The sequence below is a fragment of the Leptonychotes weddellii genome, chromosome 4 (assembly GCF_054177405.1).
Source record: "Leptonychotes weddellii isolate Sample4059 chromosome 4, ASM5417740v2, whole genome shotgun sequence".
NCBI classification, from domain to species: Eukaryota; Metazoa; Chordata; class Mammalia; order Carnivora; family Phocidae; genus Leptonychotes; species Leptonychotes weddellii.
In genome coordinates, this window is record NC_138372.1 from 128,296,256 (window position 1) to 128,312,940 (window position 16,685).

The 16,685-nt window shown below is 35.2% G+C and overlaps 1 protein-coding gene across 2 annotated transcripts in view; it reads right to left on the minus strand.

Annotated features, from left to right (window-relative positions):
* The window catches only part of MMP16 (matrix metallopeptidase 16), a 277,042-nt gene that overhangs the window by 104,048 nt on the left and 156,309 nt on the right, over positions 1 to 16,685 (minus strand). For both annotated transcript variants that reach the window (XM_081816217.1, XM_081816216.1), the window contains exon 4: positions 14,182 to 14,486. In XM_081816217.1, the coding sequence (XP_081672343.1) occupies positions 14,182 to 14,486 (305 nt within the window). The remainder of the gene's footprint in view (positions 1 to 14,181; positions 14,487 to 16,685) is intronic.

Genomic DNA, 16,685 nt, shown 5'->3' on the forward strand with positions numbered 1-16,685 from the left:
CAACAGGAACAAAGGTGAGAAATAGCTAGTGAACATTCACAAAACACATACAAGTGAATAACATATACAAATGTAAGTGCCAATCATTTAACAAATATGTGCCAATCAACTAACAAAATATGTAAATGGGTGAAATTAAACTTTATTCAAATTGGTCAAAGTGAAAAAATTAGGTATTATTAGAGTTACATTCAGGTGGGTGGCTTTAGGTGCTTGAATATGCATGCTGTAGAGTTATCCTATATGGGCAAATGACCTGGATCACCACCTATAAACTATTACATTGGACACACTACTTAACCCTTTGTATTTCACTTTCCCCATCTGTAATCTTCTGACAAGAGCAGAATCTACATAATAGAGCTGCAGTGAGGACTAAATGAAAATTGATCTATGGTACCTAACAGTGCTTAACAGCTAGACCACACTAGTATCATTGTTTTTTATTATTATTTTTACCACTATACCATGGTTATTGTTAAGCTCATGTTCAATAGGTTGTACATGCTTATCCACTGCTGGTGGAAGTGTAAATTGGTTCTGCATTTTAAAAAATAACCTAATAACATATCAAGTTCTTTTAAAATTTTTATGTTTCTTGGCCATATAACTATGTGACTCTATTCCTGAGAAATAATTAGGAAAAATAAATAAAAAGCTAGAGTGTCAACAACAATTTATGCAAAAATATGTTCATTATAACTAACAGGTAAAATTGGAAATAACCTAAATTTCTGTCCATTGGTATAACCGCCATAAATTATATTCACTTACATGGCAGAATACTGGGCTATACTGTAGATGTTTTAGTGAGTTTAGGAAAACTATGGGCAAATAATGTGCAGTGAAAAATATAAATATTTTTAAATCATATACAATATAATAATTATATGTATATCTGTCCAGATTTATATCTCTATTTTATCTAGCAATCAATATATTAGGATATTAAATCTCTCAGACCTTGCAATGGTTGTTTTTGAGTGGAAGTGTTGATTTTCTTTCTAACTTCTGCATTTTATTAAATTTCACTCCAGGAATTCATACATATAATTAATCACATTATAAACTATATCACAGTTAAAGAGTTATTAGAAATTATGGGTTCAATATTAAATCAAATATGCAGTCCACACTACAGCTATCAGGAAGAAAACTATTGTTTTAGCATTTACTTTGATATTTATTATGTTCCAGGCATTGCAGTAGGTGTATTGACATGTTTAATGTGTTCAAATGGTGGTTATAACCTTGATAACCACCATCCTCTGCCTGTATTACAAATAGGGAAACAAGAATTTGGTTAGTTTAAGAGATGGCTAAATATGGTAGAATTGATATCTCAATTGGTCTATTGTTAATAGCCATGATATAGGCACTGAGAAATACAGTTTATCTTTATCTGAAGGTTAATAATCAGTTTGCTCTTTATTTGTAAGATATAGAGATATATAGCTATTTCAGAGTAGGTATATGCCTATACTGGTACTTTGAAGAGAAAGGATTTGATGGAACCCATTAGATCAAATCTAAGAAGAGCAAAGCAGGAAGCTGACTGCATCATCTTAAATGAAAACAATCTAGGTCAATCAATGTCACAAGGTCATTCTGAGTAGGAAGTGTGGTTACTCCTAGATCAGTGCCATGAAAAATAAAGGTTGAAGCTGCTTCAAAAAAAAATGAAGACAAGTTCACTTTATTTTTGAACCTTATCATTTGAGATCTACTTACACAAAAGTGCATGCATATTTTCTGAGTATAAACTCATGGGGTCCTGAATAGAGATGAAGAGAACATTCAGCTTGAGGGAAGGGTGTGATGATACTGATATCCTTCCTCCTATCATTGCCCCAACCCCTCTGTCTTGAAGATGAGACGGGTAGAATAGGAAAAGACTGGGTATTTGCAGGAGAACAAAAGATGGGGAACTGAGTCTGACTACTGACAGAATGTTTGACAACTGAGTAAACCCTGTGATAGCTCTGTGTTTTCTCAGGGCCACAGGCATCCTGTTGGTGCTCCAGCCAACAGGCAGGCATGTGCACAAAGACCCTGTTAGCTTACAAATGATGGAGAATGACCCCACCATCAGAGGTGCTAGAGGACCAACTGCACATTCAGAGTATATTTAGAGTATATGCCAAAAAAATTAGACTGTGCCTGTGTGTAGTAACTTGCATAGAGCATGTGCAATGATATTTGAGTTCCTGGAAATCTCTGCCTATTTATAGAACCATACTCCATGTATATTCTACCCCTTGATTATAACTGCTCATAAAGATGAAAGCCCCCCCTCCCCCACCCCATCTACTCTTCCCAACTCAGATCCTCTGAGTGTGCCTGCACTCCCCCTCTGGAATGTGTACTTTTGCTTTGCAATAAATGTTCCGCTGCTATACTTTACTCTGACTTGTACTTGAATTCTTTCTCCCAGTGAAGTCAAGAACCTGGTACCAGCTGGTATGCTGGTTGAGGTCTCAGGGCCCCAAAACTCCCCCAGTCTCCAGTATCAAAGGGATAATTTTTAGGAATGAATATTCTCAGGGTTGAACATAAATCAGGGTGAGTTAGGTTAGTCTGACTTAACTCATATGAGTTGATAATAAACATAGGTAAAGGGAACTACTTCCCAAAGCTTCCTGATAGATTCTCTAATTTCCTTCTGGTGACTTGGGCCAACTGACCACAGGCTGAAGTGCAAAGAGTTCTACTTGAAGTCCTTCTATTACTTGATTAAAATGATTATTTTAAATATATTAAGCAAATGAAAAATTTATGATCTATTCTATCTGGAAATGTATTTTGTAAGATACCCTATCTCTAGTTTTGATTTCATTTATTCCATAAGAATTCACTGTTTTTTTTTAAATAGTAAAGAAAATGTGCTATACTTAGATCAATGGAACAGAATAGAGAACCCAGAAATGGACCCTCAACTCTATGGTCAACTAATCTGTGACAAGGCAGGAAAGAATATCCAATGGAAAAAAGACAGTCTCTTCAACAAATGGTTGGGAAAATTGGACAGTCACAGACAGAAGAATGAAACTGGACCATTTCCTTACACCACACACAAAGATAAACTCAAAATGGATGTAAGACCTAAATGTGAGACAAGAATTCATCAAAATCCTAGAGAATACAGGCAGCAACCTCTTTGACCTCAGCCGCAGCAACTTCTTCCTAGAAACATCGCCAAAGGTAAAAACGAACTATGCGGACTTCATCAAGATAAAAAGCTTTTGCACAGCAAAGGAAACAGTCGATAAAACCAAAACACAACCCATAGAATGGGAGAAGATATTTGCAAATGACATATCAGATAAAGGGCTAGTATCCAAAATCTATAAAGAACTTATCAAACTCAACACCCAAAGAATAAATAATCCAATCAAGAAATGGACAGAAGACATGAACAGATATTTCTGCAAAGAAGACATACAAATGGCCAACAGACACATGAAAAAATGTTCCACATCACTCAGTATCAGGGAAATACAAATCAAAACTACAATGAGATACCACCTCACACCAGTCAGAATGGCTAAAATTAACAAGTCAGGAAATGACAGATGTTGGTGGGGATGCGGAGAAAGGGGAACCCTCCTACACTGTTAGTGGGAATGCAAGGTGGTGCAGCCACTCTGGAAAACAGTATGGAGGTTCCTCAAAAAGTTGAAAATAGAGCTACCCTAAGAACCAGAAGTTACACAACTGGGTATTTACCCCAAAGATACAAATGTAGTGATCCAAAGGGGCACCTGCACCCCAATGTTTATAGCAGCAGTGTCCACAATAGCCAAACTATGGAAAGAGCCCAGATGTCCATTGACAGATGAATGGATAAAGAAGATGTGGTATATGTATATATATACAGTGGAATACTACTCAGCCATCAAAAATGAAATCTTGCCACTTGCAATGATGTGGATGGAACTAGACTATTTCACTTAAGCTAAGCGAAATAAGTCAATCAGAGAAAGACTATTATCATATGATCTCACTCATATGTGGAATTTAAGAAACAAAACAGAGGATCATAGGGGAAGAGAGGAAGAAATCAAACAAGATAAAATCAGGGAGACAAACCATAAGAGACTCTTAATCATAGGAAACAAACTGAAGGTTGCTGGAGGGAAGGAGAGGGAGGGATGGGGTAACTGGGTGATAGACATTAAGGAGGGCATGCGATGTAATGAGCAGTGGGTGTTATGTAAGACTAATGAATCATTGACCTCTACCTCTGAAACCAATAATATACTATATGTTAATTAACTGAATTTAAATTTTAAAAAATGTGCTATATATTTTGTGGACCAAAAAGTTACAACTAAAGTAGATACTGATTAGGACAAAGTGTAGTAGGCTGATCAGATAAAGGCAGGGTCTTTTTCTTTTTCTCAAAATTTTTTTTTTTTTTAAGAGAGATGGGGAGGGAGGGATAGAGGGAGAGGGAAAGAGAGAATCTCCAGCAGGCTCCACATCCAGCGCAAAGCCTGACCCGACAAGGGGATGGATATCACCACCCTGAGATCATGACCTGAGTGGAAACTGAGTCCTGTGCTTAACCTACTGAGCCACCCAAGCACTCCAAGGGCAGGGTCTTGAGGACTGAGTAGGACTTTATGTTGGAGGGGGTGGTGAACATAAAATGTAGCCATTTTTCCCCAGAGGCAGAAATTCCATAAGAAACAATGAGTAAACGTCAAAGAAGAGGTAGAAAGGAGAAGTGTGAATATAATTATATAAACTGATTTCAATATGAGATGCATGGTTATCTGTTAAGTCAAGGGAATTAGGTTGGAAGTTTAAAGGTTTAAACGTTACAGCTAATTTAATTTTTATGGATCACCTCACAAAGAAATAAGCTGCAAAAGAAAAGTGAACATTTCCTCTGCGTGTTTCTATTAGGTAGAAAAACATGAATACCACTCATCTAGCTAAAATTTTTGTTGATAAAATCAGTTTCAAAAAGGACTCTTAATGAAAAGTTTCATTAGGTAAAAAACTTTTATTTTAAACTGGGGTTACTTGCCACTTGTTTCATATGTAATTGTAAAAATGTGTTTAATATACCATAAAAATGTATTTTCTTGTTAGTATTTCCTACTTCGGCACTGTCCTGGATGAGTAAATCTACTAGAACTAAATGAGTATCAGTTTTCTTGCTCTCATATTCCACCCAATATACATCCTTTAATAATAAAATTAAAAGGATCAGGTGGTTCTAAAAAAGTAAATGTTGGCAAGTGGAGGAAAGTTCTAAAAAAGCACCAATTTTGCTCTAAGAAAATAGTCTGAATGTACCATACGCACACACACATACACACACACACTTTGGAGACTTCTGCTATAAAATAGGAAAAAAAAATGATAAAGTTTGGTCTAATAAGTTAAGATAAAATCAGAGAAAGGGGAATTTAGACTATTTTGTATATATTCTAGATTATATAATCAGGAATAATCTTAGAGTGAAGTCCCATTTCCTATGTGTAAAAATAAGCTGCAGTAAATAGGAAATAAGTTATTATTCTGAGAATTCTTATATAATAATATGCTACTTGAGATAACTTTTCTAACTCTGAAATTGAATACCTCAGTGTTTAACCAGAAACAAATATTTACTTTTATGCAGGAGCAAATTTAAAATTAAATGTATTCAAAACATAATTTGAGACTCTGATCAGAATATTTTTTAAAAAACTGTAAATAATGACTTTAATAAAGTCATTGAACTAGAACTGCCACAGAGAAGTAATCAAAGATTCTTGCTTTTGGGTAGGGTAGAGTCACCACCAGAATTTTTACATTTGAATGTCAAACTTTACAGCTAAAAATTAAATTGTTCCTTATATACAATTATATGTTCTTATTTTAATAAAATCTACTATTGCTGTGATGTGTTTTCAAACACTATCCCATTTTTATTTTCTTTTATTAATTTTTTTACTATCCCATTTTTAATATTCTGTATTTCTCTAGTACACGTTTTGAATTAAATGATGGTATAGGAGATAATATTGAAAAGAGGCTGCACAATTTCAATAGAGAAACTAACCCTGAACAGATGCACCCTCAACTCCTCCTATTTTCCTTCTTCTGAGGTAGTTTATATTCTGCAACCTGAGTAAAATTTCCTAAATCATCGGTATGTTCATTTTATTCCCTTGCTCAAAAGAGTTTAGTGGATTCTAATGGGCCATAAAAGAAATCGATCTCATTAACATGTCACTAAATAATTTCAACAAATTAGATAAAACCAAATTTCCTAGTTTTAGCTATTACTGCTATTCACTTTTAATTATCCTGTCATCTAGAACCTGTGTTTCTCATGTGAGGATGATTTTGCCCCAAGTAGACAGTTGACAAAAAAGAGACATTTTTGATTGGAAGAAAGATTTGGGTTCCTACTGGCATTTATGGACAGTGGCCAGAGATGATGCCATTAACGTATATGGAACTCCTCCCCACAATTTTTGAAATCTGTCTACTTCGAAAGCGATAAACAGTGTCATGGTTAATGGACTCTTTACATTTACTTGTAGGATGGATTTATTTATGGATCTGATTTCGTAAATTTTGCAATGGAAGCAATGACTTTGAATTGCATAGTACTCTCTTATTTTAGAATAAGATGTTTTTGCTATTATGTGTTTGTATATTTCTTTTGCTTAAATTTCCCACTCTTCCCTCCTTTGGGAGAATCTATAATTCTTAAGCGGGAGCTATCTACCACGTCTTCTTTATCTATCCTTGAATTTCACATCATTTTATCTTATCATGCTTTTCTGAAAATGCTTACCAAGATTTCCTTCCATATGACAGACTCAGTTTTTACAGTAATAATAGGTTTCTTTTCCTGTTCCATAAAAAGCCTTCATGGGTATTCAGAGTTGTTTTCAATATTGTTGTTCTGATTCACTTGATAAAATATTTTCAGTGATAGGCTTTTCTCCTGAGTCTTCAAGTAGATTCTCCCTTTCCCTGGTTCTTTAGTATCCTTTTAAGGCTCTCGTTTTGTTGTTACCAACTAGATAACCTTTGGCTAGTTACCAAACTTTCTGTGCCTCAATTTTCTTGCAAAATGGAAGTAATTCCCCTATCTACTTTATAAGTTTGTGGTGAGGAGTAAATGAGTTAAGGACATACAATGAATTTAAAACAGTATCTGAGACATACTAAAAGCTCAATTAAATTTGGCTCTATGAAACTTTGAATGAGATTGATGATAAAGCAGCAGAGAGGGGTCTTTTTTTTTTCCTTGAGAGAGAGAACAAGTGCAGGATGAGGGGGGAGGAGCAGATGGGGTGGGGGGGAGAAAGAGAGAGAGAGAGAGAGAATCCCATGCAAGCTCCATGCCCATCATGGAGCCCAACATGGGGCTCAGTCTCACAACCCTGAGATCATGGCCTGAGCTTAAATCAAGAATTGGATGCTCAACCAACTGAGCCACCCAGGCGCCCCAGCAGAGAGGTTTTAACTACTTCTTGATTTCCCTGTTTTCTTAGGTTCTTGATTTCCCATGATCTTAGGTCAATCTTCATTTCTGAGTACACATGCATCTATTATAGCCTTGCCTAAGAGAAGTGCAACCTTCCTCGAAGCCCACAGTGGTCTTGTTCTCTGATGCATTAAATCAATGACAAACTACAATTTCCACTGTGGATTGCACCAAGAGCTATTTCTGCTGCTGCCCTGACATGCAATCAATACACTGGGGAGTAGGTGAATTGTGGCAACATTTGATTTCAAATGAAGAAGCGAGTTATAAATTAAATGTGAGAATAATTACTGGATAGTTTTGTTGTGCTTAAACTGTAAGGAAATTATTAAAGTGTTACTAAGCCAGGTTTTGTAATGGTATGGTTGTAATTCTACAAAAAATAATTGTGCAAAACTAAGGTAAAAATTAATTACTAATCTTAATAATTTAGACAATAAAACACTAAAATTATTAATTTTAATAATTGCATTTTCTCAAAAACTCAAAGGCATTAATTTTTTATATTGGTAAACTAATGGCTAAATTTGAAATTTCTACTATATTTTGCCTTGTTGATGACCACCTAAACGTAAGGATAAATAACATATATGAAAGTAAATTACAAAGCAAATTCTACAAATCTATATAAGGAGAGGAATAACAGAAGCTAAATAATGGTCAATATTTATTGGTCAATAAGGCAAATTATGATTAAGCAGCTAATTCACAGATGCAGAGTGTATCTAATGTCAAACTAGTATTATTTTTACCTGCTAACATATTGGTGTGGCAGACACTGGCTAGTTGCTCATCAAACCAATCACCTTTCTCCAGCCTTTTCCAAGATTAGGTATGGCCATGGAATTGAACTCTAATTCATGGAACTTGTCCGGAATGTTATTTGCCACTTGCAGGTCTGGCACATAACATCACTCCATGAGCAAATCTATCTCAGGTCTCAGCTACTGTTTGGGTGGTAATGCCCAAGGCAATTCTGGAAATAATGTGTTGATGATGGCTGAGGCTCGATTTTTCTGGGTCTTAGATCAAGTGAGTGGACAGTCCTCTGCCCCACCGTATGAGCAAGAAATAAAATTCTATTGTGGTAAGCCACTGAAATCTCTGGTCTTACCTGTTTCACTTATTAAGAGTTCTATATGTATTTTAATGTTCACGATCCATCTACATACTTCATCAAAACTGATATAATGAAATGTTTTCAGTGTATGACACCAATTCATCTGCTTTTCTCTAACTGCACACAAGGATCTAATAAGTAAGGACATCCTGCATAGTAATCATGTGAAGCGATGTAATTGAGAGGTTTTGAAAAACTCAAGACTTAGAGTCACCAGTGCACTGAAATAAAATAAACTCAGTGAAATTAAGTTTATTCCAGGAAAGAAGTCAGAAGGAAAGAAGTCATGTTTTTAAAAACACACAAAAATATCTCTATTATAGTTTTGAAAGCCAAGTTAATTTGAGAGAGAGAGCTTCCAAGTTTTGGTAAAACATGGTAAGGTAAGAACTGTGTGGGAGAAAGCTAATATTTTTAGATTTTAAAATCTCAGTAAGTACTCTGTTTTTAAAGATAGATTAATGTCCTCAACTGCCGAGTCATATCAAGTGATTCCCTTATTTTCAAAAAAGCACAGGAAAGGAGCACCTGGGTGGCTCAGTTGTTAATGTCTGCCTTTGGCTCAGGTCATGATCCCAGGGTCCCAGGGATCAAGCCCCACATCGGGCTCCCTCCTCAGCGGGAAGCCCGCTTCTCCCTCTCCCGCTCCCCCTGCTTGTGTTCCCTCTCTTGCTATGTCTCTCTGTCAAATAAATAAGTAAAATCTTTAAAAAAAAAAAAAAAGCACAGGAAAGATTGATCTGGACAATATTCCCACAGACTATAGCACTTCCAGGCCTCTTGGTAAATACCTATTTGGCATCCAAATTTTCCTGTCCTCAAAGATCAAAGTCAAGATCCCGTAAGCATCGGAAAAATATTATAAAGCAGTTATGGTTGCAAAATGAGCAGAAAAAGTTGGGAGATGGCAGACAGCTGGTTAAGGCCTAAGTTTACTTCTTGGCACCAATGCATCTCTAGTGTGCCAATGACAAAATATCTCCTCCAGAAAGTTAACTCTCCCCAGTCGACACAAATCAAGTCCATTGACTCAGGCATCACATCATGAAGATTTTTAACTTCTCCTAGGTTTATTCAAAGAATGAGCTGGCTTACATGTAGAATTTGACTGCTTCACATTTAATGGTTATATTAGCCAGGATTCTCCAGAAAGACAGAACAAATAGGATATATACAGATATTTAGGAGGAGATTTATTATAGGAATTAGCTCAAAAGGTTATGGAGGCTGAGAAGTCTCACGATAGGCCATCTGCAAGCTGGAGAACCTGGAAAACCAAAGGTATAATTCAGTCAGAGACTGATGGCCCAAAAACCAGGAGTTCTGGTCTCCAAGGGCAGGAAAGGATGTGTCTCAGCTCAAAAAAAGAGAGAAAATTCCCCCTTCCTCTTTTTTTTTCTATTTTGGCCCTCAGTGGATTGGATGATGCCTGCCCACACTGGGGCGGGAGGATCTTCTTTACTCAGTCTTCTGAATCAAATGCTAATCTCCTCCAGAAACACCCTCACAGACACATCCAGAAATCATATTTATTTGCTATATGTGTACCCCTTAGCCCAGTCAAATTGACACATAAAACTAACCATCACAATGATGTAATAGATTTAAGGGTTTTGATATCTTGATACAATTTTTATCATCATTTCTCCCTCCCTAGTTTTTAAGCAGACTGCCACAACAGCCTTGAGCACCTCCTGATCATCTTCTTACTGCAGGCAGTGATTTTTCTGATAATAAACAGAGCCAATGCAATGTATTCCTCCTGTTAATAGAATTGCAACACTATGGTATAATAAGACTTGCTTCTAGATATTTTTCTGTTGTAGTTTTATATAACATTTTAATAGGTAACCTTTTTGCTTAGAGATTATCGATTTGAAATCTTACTACTGCAATACATACTTGTCTAATTAGAAAGAATCTTTGTGGTAAGTTTGTGTTTACATTGATAGTGCCATTTAAACTTTATACCATAGCCAAGGAAACAATATGATAATGATGCTCAAAATGAATCTTAACATTTTGCTAGAGTTAAATTTTCCAACTCACTTTAGGCAATGTATACTTTTCAAAAAAAAATCACAGTAACATTTTCTATTTAGAATTACTATGCATATGTTTTGCTTATCCACTCCATAAAAAAAAAAACTCTTAGAAAAAGTGGCATTATTTTTATTAGGTGGGGGAGTGAGTGTGTGTGTGCGTGTGTATGTGTGATGTATTTATTTATTTTAATATGATTATTGTGTAATTTACTTAATGGGTTTTAGTTTGAGTTTTTGAAAGGTATCATGACTATAAGCAAATTGATAGGAAAGTGGGTAACAATGAATTAAAGGTTACTGGCAGCCTAAGACACTGTTTATCTCTTTTGAGGTAGACAGAATTCAAATTGCCTTCATTAGCTGAGCAATATGCTGTGGAAAATGAGCTGGGTACTTATCAAGAGGCTCTTTTCATTTGCATTTTTGCTAAATTATCAAGCTGCTCTGTTTTCTAGGTGCTTAAGAGCTGTGAATAGGAAAGAAAGAAAAATTTTCAGTTAAGTAAGCTTGGGGGCATTTGAGGACTAGAGTAAAAAAAGAAGTTTATCAATGAAGATGTCAGAATTGTTCCTTGTATGTATGTGATACGAAAAGGTAATCTTACAGACAGTCAGGATGTAGGATGTACAAATGCATTAATTCTCCCCACACACACCAGTAACACAGCAAAGCTAGAGGCTGTTCTTTTGATAAATGATCAATACTTCAGTATGACACCACCTTAGCTGTCCTGCTGTTGCTAGTTAAAAGTCTGAATTTCAATTAAGCAGTAAATCTTTATGGTATTACATCTTGAACAGACAGTAACTTCTCCCTAATCCCCTACAATTCTGAAACACTATGATTTTGTAGTCATTTTCCTTAAGCTCACTCAAAAGAAAAAAATATGTTTATATGATCAGTAAAGAAATATTTTCTTCCAAATGAAACACTAATTATTAAATAATTTGTTTTGTTTAACAGTATGCCTATGTACAAAAATTATTATACTTCTACAGTATAAATTGTATTAATACATAACCTGAGTCAAAAGTCCATTGACATGATTGTATATCTTTAGCTCATATGTTCTATTTCAATTCTACCCCACATATATATTCCTTGGAAAACCTCTTAAGTTGTGCAAAACACAGAAGCATTCATAAGAGCAATCATACTTAAATCAGTGTAAACATTCTCATTTCCTCTGTCAACTCAAATGTCCCTACAGATTTTTTCTTAAAGCTTTTTGTTTATTTTCAAAAAGTATTTCTTGATACCTAAAAAATGCAGTTAATAGAGGATACATCTAAAAAATGTGTGCAGCTTTCTTAAGGATTTCAATATTTTAAGAGAAAATATAGGCCATTTGATAGGCACCATCATCCAAATTAACACGACTTCAAAGATCCAGATTTATAGTAGCCTTAACAATCAGATCTATTATTAGACTAAAATATAATTTTGGAATTATAATTACTGGAATAAAAAATAATTTTCTCTGTTTAGAATTTCAGAAGAAGTCTTTTCCCAGAAACAAATGCAGTTTTGCCTCCATCAGCAAAATTCTACCTTTATAAGTGCTATTATTCTCAATCATTTAGAATGCAAACATTTATATTAACAATTGACTTGAAGATGTCTGAACTATTTCATTAGAATGCCTGTGTAATTTTGATAAAAATAAGATAGGGGCGCCTGGGTAGCTCATCGCTTGAGCACCCGACTCTTGATCTCAGCTCAGGTCTTGATCTCAAGGTCATGAGTTTGAGCCCCACATTGGGTGTGGAGCCCACTTAACAAAAAAAAAAATTAAAAAATAAGATAGACACATTTAATTTTAAATGACTTATGTATCAAACCAGTGTGAGCCTACTATCACGTTGCAGATATTTTATTATTGGATGCTCAGGCATACAGTAGGTTAAACATTCCTGCATAGAAAGCATGTCTACTTGCAATGTCCCAGCCCTGCAATACAACATACAGAGTGAAAATAAGCACACAGCATGGTAGAGGCTTCTTGAGCTATGATCAGTTAGCCAGGAATTGAATGCAGCCTGCTCAACTTCAAAGTTTTTGGCTTTCATTACACTACTATATAGTGAAATCTCTCAATATACTTGCCATTTGTCTCCAAATCAGTTCTTAAAAATGAAGTCATAATTTCATAATCAATATACCTATTTTTTTTAAGATTTTTAATTTATTTATTTGAGAGAGAGAATGAGAGAGAGAGAGAGCACATGAGAGGGGGGAGGGTCAGAGGGAGAAGCAGACTCCCCACCGAGCAGGGAGCCCGATGCGGGACTCGATCCCGGGACTCCAGGATCATGACCTGAGCTGAAGGCAGTCACTTAACCAACTGAGCCACCCAGGCGCCCTCAATATACCTATTAATAACAATGCAAAAGGCCATTTTATTGAATACTAGATGTTTTATTTTCTTTTGGAAAACAGGAACAGGTATTTATTATATTTTCTTTCTTTGGAAATTGGTGTTATTTTAAATTTAACTCAACTTATTTCATTCTACCCATAATGTTTGAACGCTGTGCATTCTCAAAATGCAAGGCTATTACACTAATCCCGCTAACTAAACTTTCTGATGAACTAACAAAGCTTAATTTGATGGCTGGGTTTAACTCATTAAGGAGGAATTAAGAGGTTTATTAGCTGATTAGCTGTCACTAAAAAATGCATGCTGTATTTTCAACAAAATTCTACTGTGGTGAGGAAGAAAAATATTTAAGTCTTGATTACAAGAATTGCAAGAGGTGGATGCTTAGGAATCTTCTAACTCTAGGATCCTATAATTATGTGAACACTTTTTAAACATAAAATTGAAGTATGGATTGTTATCTAGGAAGAAACACATGCTTCTTATATGAAGTAACTATTCTTTTAGTTATTGAGTTATTTTAAATTTATTTTTGCATATCAGAAGATTAAAAATCTGACAGATTTGTTGGAACAGATTTGCAAAAGTGGTTTTTTGATAAAAATAAAGATATAATATAAAAATAATAAATTATGTAGTCGTATCATATTGGGAGACCAAGAAAATGGATGAAAGGAGCAAAATTTTACAAACTAGAAAAGTGATAATAGAAAAGAACAGGAAAGATGGCAGAAGCTACACCACAAATATCAATCAGGTTAAGTTTTAAGTGGAAACACTGCAATATAGTGTAGAAAAATAGCAGAATTTCCTTAAGCATGTTCCATGACTTAAAATACTATGAAGTTTTTTAAGTGACATTTTATAGAAAACAAAATTCACTTTATTTACAGAACACAGTGTAAAGTTCTAATCTCTAGGCAACAGACCACACAAAAAACTAGTAACGTCTACTGACCCATACAAATTCTTGTTCTAAAATGTTATCAAAAAGCCTCATATCATGTTTTATCATTTTAAAAACAAATTTAGAATCAGCACCTTGAAAGTTTTTAAATTACTAAATCACTTGGGCATTCAAAAATAAAAATAAAAACAACTATTTGCAATGAAAAAAGCTATGCAATGCACTTACCATCATGATTAGGATTTCCTAGTGTCCATGGCTCATCTGAGTCAAAATGAGTATCTCCCCCAATTCCTGGTCCAGGGAAATAGGCATGTGCCAAAAACCCTCCCTCTCCATCAAAGGGAGAACTATCTCCATGAAAACCAGATGCGAAAATGATGGTTATATCCACATCGCGTTTGCCATTTTCCAATTCGCTGTAAGGAACTTCTTCAAATGTCAGAGGAGTTACATTCTGCCACACATCAAAGGCACGGCGAATAGCTTTGCGGGTTTCAGGGTCTCCTACTTTAGGAGTTACGTTCTTTATACTGAAATTTAGAGAAGAGAATAATAAGTATGGCTTTTTAATATACAATCTGACTTATTACAGATTGGCTTTTTACAGATTTTGATCTATTCAGTTGAGTAAAATACTGTAAAAACAGTCTTATATTAAATAGGAAAGAAATTAATCAATGCCTCATATCTTTACAGCTAGGTTTCACTACACTGGGGTTATTTAATTCTCAGCAGTATAGTATTCATCTGGCAAGGCTATAAATAGAAGTTCTCTGCAGAATGGGTTAACAGTAGGGTAAACTGGATCAATCAGTCACTTTGCCTCCTGAACAACAGAAAGGTAGCTTTGCCAAATGACCAAACAGGTGCAACAGTCTTGAGCTGAAATTAAAAATTCAGTTTCTTTCTTGTTATCCTTACTTTTAGGGGCACATCATTGTGTGCACACGTTACTTCCAAACAATGTCGTTGTGTCATTCTTTATCTATGAACACCAATTCAGCAGACACAAAGTTATTTCTTAGTTTTTAAAGAAAAGGTTAATTAATTATAGTTTCTTATGTTCTATTGTTTTCTTATGATATACTTAATTCTTTCTAGTTATAAAAAGCAATGTGAGTGAATGGCTTTTTAATACAAAAATTTAAAATTATATGAAATTAAAGAAGTGACTTGGACATTATTTATTTAGTTTACTTTTCTTTTTTTTTTTTAAAGATTTTATTTATTTGAGAGAGAGAATGAGAGAGAGCATGAGAGGGAAGAGGGTCAGAGGGAGAAGCAGACTCCCTGCTGAGCAGGGAGCCCGATGCGGGACTTGATCATGACCTGAGCCGAAGGCAGTCGCTTAACCAACTGAGCCACCCAGGCGCCCTAGTTTACTTTTCTTGAGGCTAATATCAAATGGCTACTTCGACCAACAATCTTACATCCATGAATCCATATATTTATACTAAAAAAATCTTAATACATAAAAGAAGGTATAATATTCAGGTGAATATTTATTGCAAAGCAGTAATAAAAGAGAAATGGAAGCTAAACAACTTAAAATGATGGAGTAGTAGTTAAGTTATGGTGTCTCTATTACATGTTATAATATAAGTAGGACTCAAAATGATTTTTTGCCATTTAAGGCTATTTAGCAGCATAGAAAAAATTTCAGATATACTTTCCCGTGGAAAAATAATATGCAAATTATATTTTTAGCCCACTTGTAGCTATGTCTCAATAATTACAAATATTAGGCAGGTATCATACCAAAATAATAATAATGGTGTTAACTGAGCATTTACTATGAGCCAGGCAAGCATTTTACAGTAGAAAACTTAAGAGAAAATTTGAAGTGGTAGAGCTGGTTTTTCAACTTAAACATTCTGACTCAAGAATCCATTATCTACGCTAGACCAACACATCTAAAAGAAGGTTGTCACTATTTTCTAATATATATATACATTGATTATTTGATGGTAAATGTCATTCAGTGTATATAAAGAAAATGAAGAAGCAAACCAGGTGGAAATGGAGTGGGGGCAGGGAGTGTTCCAGGAAGGAGAAATGACAAGTGAAAGGTCTTGAAGTTGGAGACATGCTTAGCGAGTTCCAAGAATGGTGAGGTGGCCACAGCTGGATATGAGGCCAGAAAGGTAGCATAAAATCAAAGATTTTGGCCATTGTAAAGAGTTTGGCTTTTGTTCTAAGTGAGAGGGGCAGAACTGGAGCATAATGAGCTAAGTGATACTGGACTTACACTTTTTAAACAAAAGACTATGCATTATGTGGAAAATAGATTGAAGTGAAGCAAGAGTTGAAACAGGCAGACCCACTGGGAACTCTTGCAAAACTTTAGGTGAGAGATGACAGTGGGGGCCAGGGCACTACCAGTACAGATATGGAGAAGTAGATGAATTTTGGATAAATTTTGAGGATACACCTGCCAAGATGTACTGATGGCTGGACTAAGGCTGTGAGAGAAAAGGAGGTGCCAAGGAAGACACCATATTTTCTGAGCTGAGCCAAAGGATGTTGGACAGAGTAAAATAATTCAAGCCTGTTCAAGGAGAATGTTATACAGTATTTTGTTATTGTTGTTTTACTTGTTTGTTTTAATTTCATGTCCTTTCAGCGTGATGCTCTGAACTCTATTTTGAGAAAGGGTAAATTTCTATATTGAGACATCCGGTGATGCTTCTGTCTGGCTTGTTAATCTCTAAATTTCCTGTCTGATGGCT